We start from the raw sequence: 14,929 nt of genomic DNA, 5'->3' as shown, positions 1-14,929 counted from the left end.
CTCTTTCCACGGCACATAAATGTAGATAGTAACAACAAATAAAGCTGTAAAATTTCATGTTGAAACTCTAAGCAGTTGCTGAGAAAACAGGAAAAACACTCTAGGAGATAACTTTTTTTTTTTTGCCTCATCCTATATAGTAGGTGTGTACATGGTCAAAAATGTTAGTTTGCTTTATGTTTGGTTGGATCAGGCATTCAGTTCATCTTCAGATCATTTGGACTTGCCCTATAAAGTGGTGTTTTTGTAAATCCATTTCTAATCAAAACATGCGGGCTGGCAGGCATCTGCAATAGAAGCAACAGCAATACAGGACATGAAGAGTAGCATGAAGCAGAAGAGAGGAGTAGGCTATTGATTAGAGCAGCGAACTGAGTACCAGGGAAGCCACATTCTAATCCCACTGGTGCTTCTAATGATCTTGGGCAAGTCATTTAACCCTCTGTTGACTCAGGAACAAACATATTGTAATCCCTTCAGGGAAAGGACAATTATCTACAACTTGTCTTGAACTACTGAGAAAGGTGTGAGCTAAGTCCAAATCCATGAAAACCTCATGGCACTAGTAGAGAAGCAAAAGGTACTAACAGTAGCATGAAGACTTCAAGCCATTATGAGATGTGCAAAGTGACACAAACAGTGGAATGAAAGACCCCAAGAAATATGGAGAGGGGTAAATACTTTCTCTGAGGGAGCCCAGTGCGGATGCTACCCAGCATAATATTTCTTTAAGAGGCCTTTGGCAGCATCTCACTGTACATGAACGGGTGCCTTCCTACCCAACCTGCAAGCAGGGGACTAACCGTCTTTCATTTTCCATGGAGCAGAGAGGATGTGTCTGTGATCTCTCCTCAGTGCGTCAAATGTTTTCTTTTTGTAGTGCCTTCCCTTGAGGGTTTTTTTTTTTGCTCCTTCGTCACATCTTTTTTTATTCTCTCAACTTCAGTGTGTACCCTAGTGAGTTTGTGCATTTATGACATTTTAAAAATTTTTCAGCCCTAAGATTTTCTTAGGCCCAAGTTGCATCAATGGTTTTTGGGCATAGTTTAAATTTACTCCCCTCACCCACTGATTTGGGCCATTTTCCACTACATGCCCCGGAAAGCACTTAGCAGATTTAAGCATTGTGTTTGGTGCATCAGGGTTATTTTGGGTATTGACCCCCATATCCGGTGTGTCCACTGCCTGGGACCAAACCACAAGGGTCTTAATTGTGTTCTCAGTCAACAAAAAGAGCCTAGAAAGCTCGGTGTGAAAATCTTTCTTGTGCTCAGCCCAGTCCTTCGATGTCAGCATTGGTGACATTCGATCTGATAACTGTTGAGTCTATTCTAGACACAGGGACTGTGGGCATCAGCATCGATGTCGGCCGTTGAGACCAGCCGGCATCGAACTCGATACCATGGAGGCATATGCATCCCACATTCTTGTCGGTACTGCACGTTTCCGAGGATTGGCACAGTGCATTGGCAAAAAAACATCAACATCACCTACTCATGGTGCACGGTGCTGGGAGCTCCAGAGCATCAGCATCACTGGTCTCTGAAAGGCGTAGGTGCAGAAAGGATTGCTAGCCTTCCTTGGTGATGGTGTTGAGCTGCCTAGTGACCTCTGACCATGACCTGACCCATTCATCGGCACCAACAAAGCTGCAGGCTTTCTCTGTGCCGACTCCCCAGTCTTTGCTCATGCTTGCCCTTCATGAGGAGAGATGTGGACCATGCTCAAGAAGGAGCTAGGGGACCTCTGCAGATGCAGAGTGCTTAGGCATCGAAGGTGCTTGCACTAGCCAATGCACAGCCCCAACTGCCTGAGGAGACCCAGTCTGGAGAAAGGCCACAGACACTGCAGAGTGCTTAGGCATCGAGGATGCTAAATTGCTCACTGTTCCAGACTATGACTTTCCACCTAGGGCACCTCTGTCTGTTCTCCTTATAAAGTAGGCACTTTGTACAAAAGCTGGAAAAGCCCATTTATCAAACCACTCCTTGGTGGTTAAGTCTGTCCTCAAGAGAGCGTGGAATTTGATGTCTTATACCTCTGTTCTTCTGGACATGGTGGCCGAACTCTAAACTTCTTTCAGAGGCAGCTTTATCAGGCCTCGATGCTTGTCAACCACATTCAAACCTATCAACTCTACACTACTGTCTATTGAGGTCCAGATTGTGCTCTTGTTTGCAGACTGCCTCCCCATGGATAAGGCTGCTGAGTTTGCAAGATGAACCAGAAGCAGGTTTGTAGACAATATCTGACCAGAGGCATCTTTGATGTTTGACATTGTGTCCAGACTCTCCACTCTGGCGTGGAAATGCGCACATTTTCCAGGCTGCATGGCTCAGATTTTGATGTTTCCTGCTGAGGAAATAATCTTTTGGAGGACAAGGTGAAAGAGGTCACTGAAATCACACAGCACAATAAAGTCCCCCTTTTGGTCACCTCTAGTTGAATCCCTCTCTTCTGGGAGGCCTTTGAGTGGGCCTAGAAGCATGTTACTACTCTTATGGGTGTAGATTTACCCCTTCTTCCCATACTTCTCAACAGGCCCAGTTCCAATGCTCATTCCTGTATTGACAGCATACTCAGAAGGTCCAGTCTGCTCCCCATTCATAGCAGGGAGTGAACGTTTGACTGCCTCCTGGAGAGCATAGCCGCCTTTGAAGTATCAGTCTCGGAAAATCTGTCAGTAGGGAGGAAGCTGAATTTTTTCCAGGAAAGGGGGGCCTTTGTAACCTCCAACCAGTAAGTTCTTCAGATAGACCAGCTTGGTTACACTCTGAATTGGCAAAGGAGACCACCAGTTTGCCCACCAAAACCTCAACTCTCTACACAAAGAAGGCTCTCCTTCTCCAGACTAATGCGGTAGAACACATTCCACCACGACAAGAAGGAACGGGATTCTATCCAGGTACTTCCTTGTGACAAGGAACATTGTGGGGAGGGGGGATTTTCTCCCTTGTAAGGCTTTGGGGCCATGAACAAATATCTAATCAAAGAGAATTCCAGGATGATTTTCCTGGGCACCCTTTTCCCCATGATTCAGGTGACCACTTGGCTATGCTCTTTGTATTTTAAGGACATATGCACTTATATTCAGATTCTTCCAATCACTGTTCCCTCTAAGTTGATAGGGAGTCCTCCAGCTTCAGTCCTGCCAGTGGGGGGGTGTTGTTTCAATAGTGAGGAACAGGCAAGCTCTGCAGGACTCCAGGAAACCTGCCTGTCTCTAGTAATTGAAAGTAAAATATTGAAGCAGCATCCCCTATTGGCGGGAATGCAGTTGGAGGACTCATGCTCAGCTTAGAGGGAATAGTGCTTCTGAGCCACAGGAAGTATCTCAGATGTCAGGTGGGACAACATCACTACCAGTACCCATGTTTGGATGTTTAGCCTTACATCTGCTCCCAGATTGTTCATGGTGTCTTGCAACAATGGAAAAGATCTATCACAAATCTCAGAAAATAGTTGAAGTGTATTGCATTTACATGAAAGCCACATTGCTGATGATTTTTCAACAATTATAACAAGATCATGCTCACTCATCCAGTCTGTCAGAATCCCAAGCCTTTCATTAAGCTCAGAGATAACCTCTACTTGATTGTTTGTCCTCATAGAAAACTAGAAGTAGAATGTCATCAGCAAAAGATGAAAATCAATCTTCCAACTCTCTAATAAATTTGCTAGAGGTAACTGTGGTAATCAAAGAGTTTTATAAACCTCTCTGGAAGCAGTGCTAACACTGAGATGGAATCTTAATGTAGCAAGAACTCTTTGCCAGGGTCTTTACTACATAACTTGCACTGCCAGGGAATGGAAACTGGTTTTATCTCAATGTGAATTCTATTGCTAGAAAATGTGAGTCTCTGATATGATTGCTGATTTTTCCTTAGGCATCACAAGTCAATGACCCCCTGAAATATGCGCTAACATCTGTTCAAATACATGTCATAGAGAAAAGCAATTTTCCACCACGGTTTCAAAGCAGTCTTTACCATGGGACAGTACCTACACATACGGACAGTGGCAGCCTGGTTATGGAGTATGGCAGCTCCAACAAACCTCTGCAGATGTTTGCAATAGATGATGACTTCCCTGATGTACGTATTAATGATTTTCCAGAGTTGCTTTGATTTGAATGAAATATTTATAGTAGCATCTCAGATTACGTTAACATAAAAGATATATTCTTGATTTTATAGTTTTCTCTCATTATTTGTAATTATGGTTATATCAAATCCTTGCAACCACAATCCAACTTTTTGGTAATTCCAAATAGGCCAGTTTTTTATAGGATAAGATGGGGAATGAAGGTTTTCCGACAACGAACTGTTGAAGAATGGAATAGGCTACCACCTGAGATTAGGAAAATACCATCATATTTGGCCTTTAGGAACGCACTGAAAACATATTTGTTTCCCAGATTTTAAATTTAGATTTTATGTGTTTTAATTATGTTATTGTATTATTTTACTGTATTGTTCACCATCTTGAATGGTAATTGATTTGCCGAGAAGAGGGTATATAAAGTTTTATAAATAAATAATCACAGGCATGTCACTTCCTACATCTCTTATCATCAAAATAGCAATGGTCATTTGATTTTTCTCTAATTCATGATAATAATAGTGATATAATAGTGATGTCACTTCCTCTAATGAGTAATATTCATAACTATGTCATTTTACTACAGTGAAAACTTCAGTTTCCTTCTTGGTTTATTAATCCCCGGCACTTCCGGTACTGTAAATAGAAAGCTTGATAGGGGAAGGGGAAGGTCACTTCCTGGGGATATAGACAAAGTGCAGCTCCTTACAGAGAGGAAAGTACTTTCACTTGCAGCTCTTTTCCTAAATCTCTTCTCAAGCCATTACTAACGCCAAAGAAGGGAGGAGGCTTTTTTACTCCTCTCCCTACAATGTTCCTAGTGTATATGCAAGGCCACAGAGGTAAGCTGGGGAAAAAAGACAAGACAGTAGGAAGAAGAGTGAGAGGTATTAGGAGGGATAAAGGAAAGGGGGAATGATAGAAGATGCAGTTTTGACTTACCACTAGATGGAAGGCAGCACAATTTGGGTAAAAGAAAAGGGAAAGTTAGAAAGAGAAAAGGAAAGAAAGAGATGGAGAGCTGAACAGAATTGACTTTGAGAAGGTCATATTATTACACACATATATTTAAAAAATCTGTGCCTAATGACTGACAAGTGACATATGACATTAGGGTTGTGTGAAGAATATGAGGTCACCCTAAGAAGATTTCAGTCTGATTTGAATTTGATGGGAAATGTGACTTTCTAGATCCATAGTGAAAATCTGTAATATTCCTAATGGATATGGAAACTAATAATATCAAAGCGAATTTAAAAAAATCTAGTTTGGATAATTGAAAATCCAAGCAATTCATTAATCCCATGAAATCCCCATCAGATTTTTTCCCATTAGATAATCTTAAGAAAGTTGTAGAAAAAAGTATTAAAATGATCCTATTTCTGAGTAGTGTCTTTGCATATCTAAACAGTCTTGCAATAGATCACAACACTTATTTATTAAAAAAGCACTATTGATAGTCCTTGCCCACTGAGGGATCCTTTTACAAAGGCGCACTAGTGTTTTTAGCATGCCCTAAAAATAAGCACGTGCTAAATGTTAGAGACACCCATATATTTCTATGGGCATCTCTAGCATTTAGTGCACGTTAATCCTTGTAAAAGGATCCCTACATAAGCTACATCAGATCTCCCTCTTTCCCACATAGATAACAGATCATTTTTGCAGTCCCATTATGAGGGCCAACCCTGTACACAGGCACACATATTCCTGCACTCAGAGCTATTCATCATACATGCACAGCATAAAACCTGAAAAAATCCATCAACCATACTAAAATACTAGCAACAAGAATTTTCTGGTCAATATTTAAACTCTACGGTAAGCTTTCTGTTTAGGTACCAGCTATGACATTCATAGGAGCCAACTTTTCAAAATGATTGGGGGTGCTAAACCCAATGCAAATTACCCTTCCTGGACATAGACAAAGAGATTGCTAAATAATGGGGGTGCTACAGTACCCATACAGTGGCTCCTATTGTAGTATTTAAAGATACAGAAAGTGAAGTGACAAAAAGGACAAGAATTCCAAGGGGTAAAGGATAAAACCTTTAATTTTGTAAGCAAGACCAATTGTCTACCATATATCAGACTTGACATAGCCGTTTTTTCGGCATGTGCATCTGCGTCAGGAGTCAAAGTACCTTATAAAAACAAAATAGAAATCAATAAAACATACAAATCATACATAAGTAAAAAAGCATTAAAAACATACTGATCAACTTGCATAGATGAATCAATACAAAACAGTACATAAATACACATATATACTAAATATTGGCCTCAATTTGCCTACTTATGAGCATTGGGAATTGATAAAGAAGAATGAATCCAGTGTCTCCATCTTCATATTGCTCTCTGATCCAACCATTATACCTTACTGATGCCCAGAAGCGGAGCCAGGATGAGGCAAGTTGATGGCGTGGGGGGAGCAAGAGCGGACTTCTGCCGGTGCCGGTGCACATTTTCACTGCAACAGGAGAAAAAAATAGGCGCCGGCAGAACTCCTTTTGGGGGAGCGGCCACTCCCCTGGCGCCCCCACCTAGCTACGCCACTGCTGATGCCCTGAGCATCCTCTGAATTTGTTCAGGTGGCTCCTGGAATGAAGAAAACACAGGAAGAATATGTTTAAAAGAAGTAAGAGGTCCTTAGGAAGTGGGAGTCTCAGAACTCCCTTTAATATCAAGGTAAAGTGACTAGGCTGAGAATTTGGCCCTTACTGACTACGTAACAAAAAGAAGCACCTGGAGCCTTCAAAATCGGGACACAGTTTCTTTAATCGTATAACTTGAATGTCAATTCTTCTCTTTATGACCCGAAATGGGCCGTGTTTCGGAGCTAAGTGCCTGCATCAGGGGTCAAAAAAGTTGTGACATCTAAGGAGCAGCAGAGCTTACTCCTTTTAGGGTGACAATTAAGATGAGTTGTCCCGTTGGATGCCAAAGAGATATACTTTGTCAGTCAGTAAAATGGAGCAAGGACGATCCTTCATACTGACTAGGAACAGAGCTGACATTTCTGTTGTACTGCCATGTTTAGCCAGTTTGATCTACTTACGCTTGCTCTTTCCTTCCAGTCCAAGGGCATCATATTTGACGATAAACAGAACATTTGTTTCTTTTCCATTTTAACAGAAGCTGAATCCTGCCATCACGTACCACGTTCAGAACAGCAGTGAGTTCCGAATCTCCCGAGATGGATTTGTTCTAACCAACGCAACGCTGAACTCAGCTACCTCAATCACTTTCTTGGTATAGCAGCTTTCTCTCATTTGCTCTGTTTGATATCTATCACCATTGGGAAAGTGTTAATGGACTAGAAAGGAACAAGCTTTTCTGTAACAAATTTCATTTTCACAGTGAAAGCACTAGATAGGAGGCACTGTAAGATTGTCAATGTCAATGCGACGCTTCTTAACTACAGTTTTCCCCAAACTAGGGTTCAACGCGGTGTACAGCAAAACAAAAACCGGCGCTGAGTTACACAAATATATTATAGAGGCACAGCATACGAACAGATATCAGAGCCATTGTAAAAATTAACGTTGACCAAAAAGATATGTTTTCAGCCTCTTACAAAATTTCAAATAATTCTGTTCTACTTGGACAGCTAAAAGAATAGAATTCCATTCAGGAATAGTAATAACAGAAAAAAAATAGTATTAACTATCTTCAGACAATACATCTTTCTGAAAGAACGGGGACAAAAAATAAGCTGACCATACAGTCGGAAAGAGTGACTGAACAGCGTTTTAGAAACCATGTCTATTAATAGTTGAGATGTAGAGCCATAAATAATCTAAACCAATAAACAAAAGTGCCTTAAAAATATTCGTTCAACTACTGGAAGCCAGTGCAGCTTTACCATAAACTGTTAGACACTAGTAATTTATTTGCCAGAAAAATTAATCTCAGAGCAGTTTTCTGAATTAGTTGAAGCTTTTTCAAGATGTTTAGGACACAGCCCTAAATAAAGAATGTTGCAATAGTCTAGATAAGGCTATATCAGCATCTTGACTAGGAGTGAAAATGTCTCCTGAGTAAAAAATGATTGCATCAGCCACAACTGCTTCAGCTTAAACAATGTTTTTTTCCATAAATGATTGACCTGAAGGCCGTAAGACAATGAGAGCCAGATGTGAAACAGATGCAAAGATTATACAGTCAGTGCTATGAAATTCTACAGGAAGGCAGGAAAGCTAGCATATCCAGCAGAAAAGTGCACCAGTATACCATAGCTGGACAGTTGTGCTCAGGAAAGCATTTCCCACACCTTAGAAATCTCTATGCAGTTCCCAAATCTGTGAGTTCAGAGCTATTCAGTTTCTAGAATACAGACTAAAGGGATTATGTGAATTTCTGAAAGAAAAAAGCTGAAAATCACTATTTGTTGGTAACTGTGATACACTGATGTGAAAAAGTTACCTTCCTCCTGATTTCCCCTATTATTTCATATATATCACACCAAATGGTTTCTGATCTTTAAATAAAATGTACTATTAGACAAAGGGAACCTGAGTAAACACATACCACAGTTTTTAAATTATTGCTTTATTTATTTAAGGAACAAAGTTATCCAACACTCATATCACCCATGTGAAAAATAAATCGCCCGTTTAGTTAATCAACCAACTGATGAAATTTAATTGAGAATTAGCGACAGTTGATTGAACACAGCCAGGCTCAATTGCAGCCAGCCCTGTTAAATCTAAACCTCACTATATGTTGGATCTTACTAAGAGGACGTAGTCACCACAAAGTTTCTGAAAGAATGCTGTGCCACTATCAAAGGAAATTCCAGAAGAGATTAGAAAAAAAAAGATTTTGAAATATATCAGTTTGGAAAGGGTTATAAAGCCATTTCTAATCCAAACCACAGTGAAAGCCAATGGAGAAGACTTTGAATAGTAGTGCAACAAGATATATAAAGGACTCTATTATTTTATAGATGCAAAATACCCTACATGGCCATCTTTCAAAACTTCTTTATCAGGGACGTTTTATCAGGCAGGTTATTTCTATAGACCCAAAGCCTAGAGTTAGAATGCCGCCCAGCTACACATAGGCAAACTGTATACCCACATATTAATTGTTAAATGCACCCAAATTAATGGATGTTTATTGATAAGTTGCTAATTGCCTTAATTGTATGAGGCTAGAAATATCTTATTTTTTCTTTTGCTGTTTCAGGCGAATTGTATGTGATGAGTATTTTGATATATATTTGGTGATAATTCACCTTGCAACTGAAATGATCACTCTTTTGATACAAGTGGTAGAGTTTCTGTACTTGTCTGTGGTGCAACATGAATTTTTCCTTTCTTTTTCATTTGTTATATGAAAAACTTCAATAAAAATAAAAAAAAGTCCATAGCCTGCTATTGAGACAGACATGGGAAGCAACTGCTTGCCCTGGGATTTGTAGCATGGAGTGCTGCCATGATTTGGGTTTCTGCCAGGTACTTGTGACCTGGCTTGGCTACTGGAAAACAGGATACCGGGCTAGATGGACCATTGGTCTTAGAGTCCGCAATTATGTGGTTAAGTGCCGAAATTCAGATAACTGCTTAATTGGGCCACATAAAAAGCTGTCCTATCTTTAAGTGGTTCAGCATATATGGATAAGAGCTGAATATTGCACTTAATTGCATAAGTTTTAGCGACAACATACAACCGAATATCCAGGAACACAGCTAGTGGTGGATATAAAAAGACTGACCACCACCGGCTGAATATCTACCCCTTAGATTTTTGCAACTATAAGATAATAAAATTCTTTACATATACATTGGATCCTCTGTTTTTATTTTTATTTTTTTGGCATAAAGCGAATTCAGCATCTCATAGTAAGAACATCCTACCAACAGACACACTTGGTGATGGTTGTATGACAGTGTGGGATACTTTGCTGCCTCAGGACCTGGAAAGCTTTACATTATTGAAAGAACCATGAATTCTGCACTCTACCAGAAAATTCTTAAGGAGAATCTGTCCATGAGCTGAAGCTGTGGCATAACTGGGTTATGCAGCAAGACAGTGATCCAAAACACAAAGGGGTCCTTTTACTAACTGGCCTTAGTGTGTCCTTGCACAGGTTTTTCCCATGCACTAAGGCCATTTATGTTACCATTAGTGAGTGGTCATTAAAAAAATGACCTCATGAGCCCTTACTGCCCTTACTAGGCAGCGAGGGCTCAAACAGTAATCCTGCACTAACCAGTTAGTGTACTATAATGTGACTGTGCTAACTGATTAGTGCAGGAGAGCCCACTCTCCGTCCCCTCAAAAAAAATTACAAAAATGTTTTAATGCCTGGGTTAGCATGCGCTAATTTGGCAGTTACCACATGAACGCATCCTGTCGTATGACATTTTAAGCTACATCAGGTGCAAAGTAACATCTAACACAGCTGCATATGAATGGCTGCGGAGAAACAAACTTTTGGATTGGCCTAGTCAAACTTCTGAGACTTGAACCGAATAAAGTTGCTGTGAAAGGACCTGAAACAAGCAAATTATGAATGACAGCTTACGAATGTAACTGAATTAAAGCAGTTCTGCAAAGAAGAGAGGCCTAGGATTCCTCATCAGTGATGTGAAACACTGATATCAAATTATAGGCAGTGTTTGGTAGCAATTATTGCTGCTGAGCTATTACGTTTACATTTTCACACGAGCGATAAGGGTGTTGGATAACTTTGGGGCCTTTTTAATAAAGCACATTACAATCCGGACTTAACGCATTTCAAACACAAGAGTTTTCCACTTGCTATGCCCAGATTTAACACGGTAGTATTTAGGGCCTTTCAAATATATATATAAATATATTTTTACAGGCCCCATTCTAATTTTTCTATTAGCACATGGGACTTTGTAAAAATATTAATGCAGAAGCACTTGCTGCCTTCTACTTAGGAGACACTGATGCTTCTACTCCTATTCTTTCGTTCATGGCATACCCCCTCCCCCAAATATTTTGAACCCCCCCCCCCCCCATGTGATTAGCGCACGCAAACTGGCAATTACAAAATGCTTTAACATGTTTTGCGGTAAGCCTTTTTTCATGTGCTAAATTAGTAAAAGTAAATGGACCTATAATTTAAAGAGCCATGCTTTGTGTTTATTCAGGTTCCCTCTGTCTAATATTACATTTTATTTAAAGATCAGAAACCATCCAATGTGACATATATGGAAAAATTGGGGACATCAGGAGGGAGGTAAAACCTTTTTCTCGTCACTGTATAGCAGTATAAAAAGAATATGTAAGATTGGCCAACCTGCTGACCTCATTATTGTTGAGCTTTTTCTCAGTCCTTCAATAAGACTAATGAAAACACCCTTGAATTTGCGGGGGGAAGGACCTCTCTGGTTGTTTGACTTCTAATGCCATAGCTGCTCCTGCTTTGTTCCTGTAGGTCAAAGCTGTTGATGAAACAAGTACACAAGAGGCAACAACTCTGGTCTATGTGGAGGTCACACCTTTCACAGGTAGGTGTAGGTACCTTTGTACCATCTCTGAACAAGAGGCAAGGGATCTTGTGGGCTGACGTTATGGATCAAAGTTACTACCCTGGAGTTATACACAAGTGTTAAACATAGCATTTCTAAAATCATTCTGAGTCCACTCTTATGGATACAGATGATATACCCATTCCTCAACATCCATGGGCCTATCATTAATAGTGTATGAAAATGTATCTGAGTGTTTGCCATGCACCACGATTTATAGAGCTTTAAAAATACACTGGCCACTGATCAGACTGTGATTTTTTTTTCTTTACAACGTAACAGAATGCTGGAAAGAAATTATACATAGGGGGTCGAGAATGTCTACTGTCTGAAGCAAAATAATGTTTTGAAAATTTTATGGAACTAAACCAAATTTGGTGTGGAGTACTGGAGTTTTAGAAAAAACATATCCCCAAAAATGGTCCAGTAAATTTCTATGACAGAAGCAGTTCCAATTTTTGCAATATTGAAACTTGCAGACAGTGAAACATAATAATTAAGAAATTTCTCCTTTCAAACTTCTCTTCTCTGTTCTCCTAGTCAGACACATACAGTCAACATACAGACACAGTGGCTTAGGAATGAGGTGCATTCCTATCATGGTATACGCAAAACAAACCCATTTTGGAGAAATTGTTCCAAGAATAACTAAGGGGCCCTTTTACAAAGAGGCAGTAAGCCCAATGTGGGCTTACCGCACGCTGTTCCGGAACTACAGCCGGCCCAACGTGGCCACCGGTGGAAGTTCCGGCTCCAGCATGTGCCGGCAACATTTTGTTTTTCTAGTATGGCACTAACCCAGCAGTAATCGAGCAGTTACTGGTGGGTTACTGCAGGACCCCTTACAGCCACCTCAATGGGTGGAAGTAAGTGCTCCCTGCCGCATGGCCACACAGTAAGAGCTAGCTTACCGCATGGCCATTGTTTTGGGACTTTTAACCTGCTGCGGTAAAAGGGCCCTGGCATGCAGGAAAAATGACCTTCGCCACTACCCAAGGGCCCTTTTTCCCACAGCTTAGTAAAAGGACCCTTAAAATAAATGATTTTACTTGAAATATTGTGTTTAGTTTTGAAGGCCTTATCTTGCAAAGGAAGCAAAAAGGCTTGAAGTGGTCCAGAGGAAAGTGGCAAAAATGGTATGAGGTTTGTGCAAAAAAAAAAAAAAAAAACACATGAGAAGAGACTGGATGACCTGAACATGTATACCCCAAAGAAAAGGAGGGATATGAGAGGAATGATATAGACATTTAAATACTTGAAAGGTATTAATATACAAACATCTTTTCCAGAGATGAGGAAACAGTAGAGGACATGAATTGAGGTTGTGAGGTGGTAGACTTAGAAGTAACATCAGGAAATACTTTTCATAGAAAGGGTATTTGATGCCTGGAATGCAAGTGATAGTGACGAAAATGGTGAAGGAATTCAAAAAAGCATAGGATGAACACAGACCTGCTTATAATCGAAAGAGAAAAACGCGTATATTGCGACCCAAATCGGGAGATGGGCATCTTTCTCCCGTGGGCGCTTAAATCGGTATAATCGAAGGCCAATTTTGGGCATTTCCAACTGCAATCCGTCGCGGAAACGGGTAAAGTTGACGGGGGCGTGTCGGAGGCGTGGTGAAGGCGGAACTGGGGCATGGTTATCGGCTGAGGAGAGATGGGCGTCTTTAGCTGATAATCGAAAAAAAAGGCGTTTTTACCGCGATTTTGGGTCACTTTTTTTGGACCCTTTTTTTTCACGAACAAGTCCCAAAAAAGTGCCCCAACTGACCAGATGACCACCAGAGGGAATCGGGGATGACCTCCCCTGACTCCCCCAGTGGTCACTAACCCCCTCCCACCAAAACCCCCCCCACTTTACAAACTTTTTTTCCCAGCCTGTATGCCAGCCTCAAATGCCATACCCACCTCCATGACAGCAGAATGTGTTCTATCCTCTGACAGCCTTTCCCTGGTTCTGATGTGGCTCACCTTTTCTGTTATGTGGGTATAGGGTATTGGGCTCCGTGATTCCACTAGCTTGTGGCAAATGCTCACGATGTTGGTAGATGGTAGGCTGTACTCCCATGGTGCTTTTCACTCTGCTTACTGGGTGAGAGTGTGCCCTGTGCCCTGAAGAGGACAGGTACAAATAAAAAGTAGCACATATGAGTTATCTTATTGGGCAGACTGGATGGACCGTACAGGTCTTTTTCTGCTGTCATCTACTATGTATGTATGTTACTATGTTTTGTTTCCGGTAGTCCATGAGGTAGTGGCCATTTTTGTAAGCCAGTTTTAGATCCCTTTCACGTTTAAGCCACATTACAGAACTTAGTTCTTACCTTGAATGTGGCTGAAAGAGGGCATTGTACAGTTTTCTGCCAGCTCTGACCTACTGCTCATCTCAGTACCAGGGAGACTCGTTGCCAGTGGGGCACAACCTCTGATCTGCAGTTAACTCTGAGTAAACGTGCTTATTCCAATAAAGGACGTTTTCGGAGAGATTAGTCTTCTGGCGTGCCAAGGTTATATAGCAGCAACAAGTCCTAGAGGCCTTCTTGTATGCAGGTCCCTGGAGCACTTTTAGTGGGTACCGCAGTGCACTTCAGGCAGGCAGACCCAGGCCCATCCCCCCCCTACCTGTAACACTTGTGCTGGTAAATGGGAGGTCTCCAAAACCCACTGTACCCACATGTAGGTGCCCCCTTCACCCCTAAGAGCTATGGTAGTGTTGTACATTTGTGGGTAGTGGGTTTTGGGGGAGGGGGGTTGGGTGCTCAGCACCCGTGGTAAGGGAGCTATGCATGTGGGAGCTTTTTCTGAAGTCCACCGCACTGACCTCTAGAGTGCCCAGTTGGTGTCCTGGCATATCAGGGGGGCCAGTGTACTACAAATCCTGGCCCCTCCCATGACCAAATGGCTCGGATTAGGACGTTTTTGAGCTGGGCGTTTTTAGTTTCCATTATCGCTAAAAAAAACAAACGCCCAGCTGAAAAACGTCCATTTTTTCAAAAATACGGTCTGTCCCGCCTCTTCACGTACCCGTTTTCGGACATAGACGCCCATGGAGATAGGCGTTCGATTATGCCCCTCAGTGGGTCCCTAATTAGAAAGTGGATGGTATAAAAACCAAACTTAAATGACTGCATATGAGTGATGTGTTGAGTGATGTTTAGATAGCAACTCTGAATGTGAAGAACTAAGGCCAGTGCCGGGCAGACTTCTATGGTCTGTGACCTGTGTATGGCAAGACAGATTAGGATATGCTGGAGAGGGCTTCAAAGGCAACTCCAGTAGTTGGAACATAAGGACAGTGCTGGTGGATTTCTATGG

The 14,929-nt window shown here is 41.3% G+C and overlaps 1 protein-coding gene across 4 annotated transcripts in view; it reads left to right on the top strand.

The window, feature by feature from the left end:
• The window catches only part of CDHR5 (cadherin related family member 5), a 131,181-nt gene that overhangs the window by 86,676 nt on the left and 29,576 nt on the right, over nt 1-14,929 (top strand). For all 4 annotated transcript variants that reach the window (XM_030201296.1, XM_030201295.1, XM_030201294.1 and 1 more), the window contains exons 10-12: nt 3,888-4,094; nt 7,237-7,353; nt 11,516-11,588. In XM_030201296.1, the coding sequence (XP_030057156.1) occupies nt 3,888-4,094; nt 7,237-7,353; nt 11,516-11,588 (397 nt within the window). The remainder of the gene's footprint in view (nt 1-3,887; nt 4,095-7,236; nt 7,354-11,515; nt 11,589-14,929) is intronic.

Source organism: Microcaecilia unicolor, chromosome 4 (genome assembly GCF_901765095.1).
Source record: "Microcaecilia unicolor chromosome 4, aMicUni1.1, whole genome shotgun sequence".
NCBI lineage: Eukaryota > Metazoa > Chordata > Amphibia > Gymnophiona > Siphonopidae > Microcaecilia > Microcaecilia unicolor.
The sequence above is the reverse complement of the archived record's forward strand: the minus strand, read 5'-3'. Positions and strand labels throughout refer to the sequence as shown.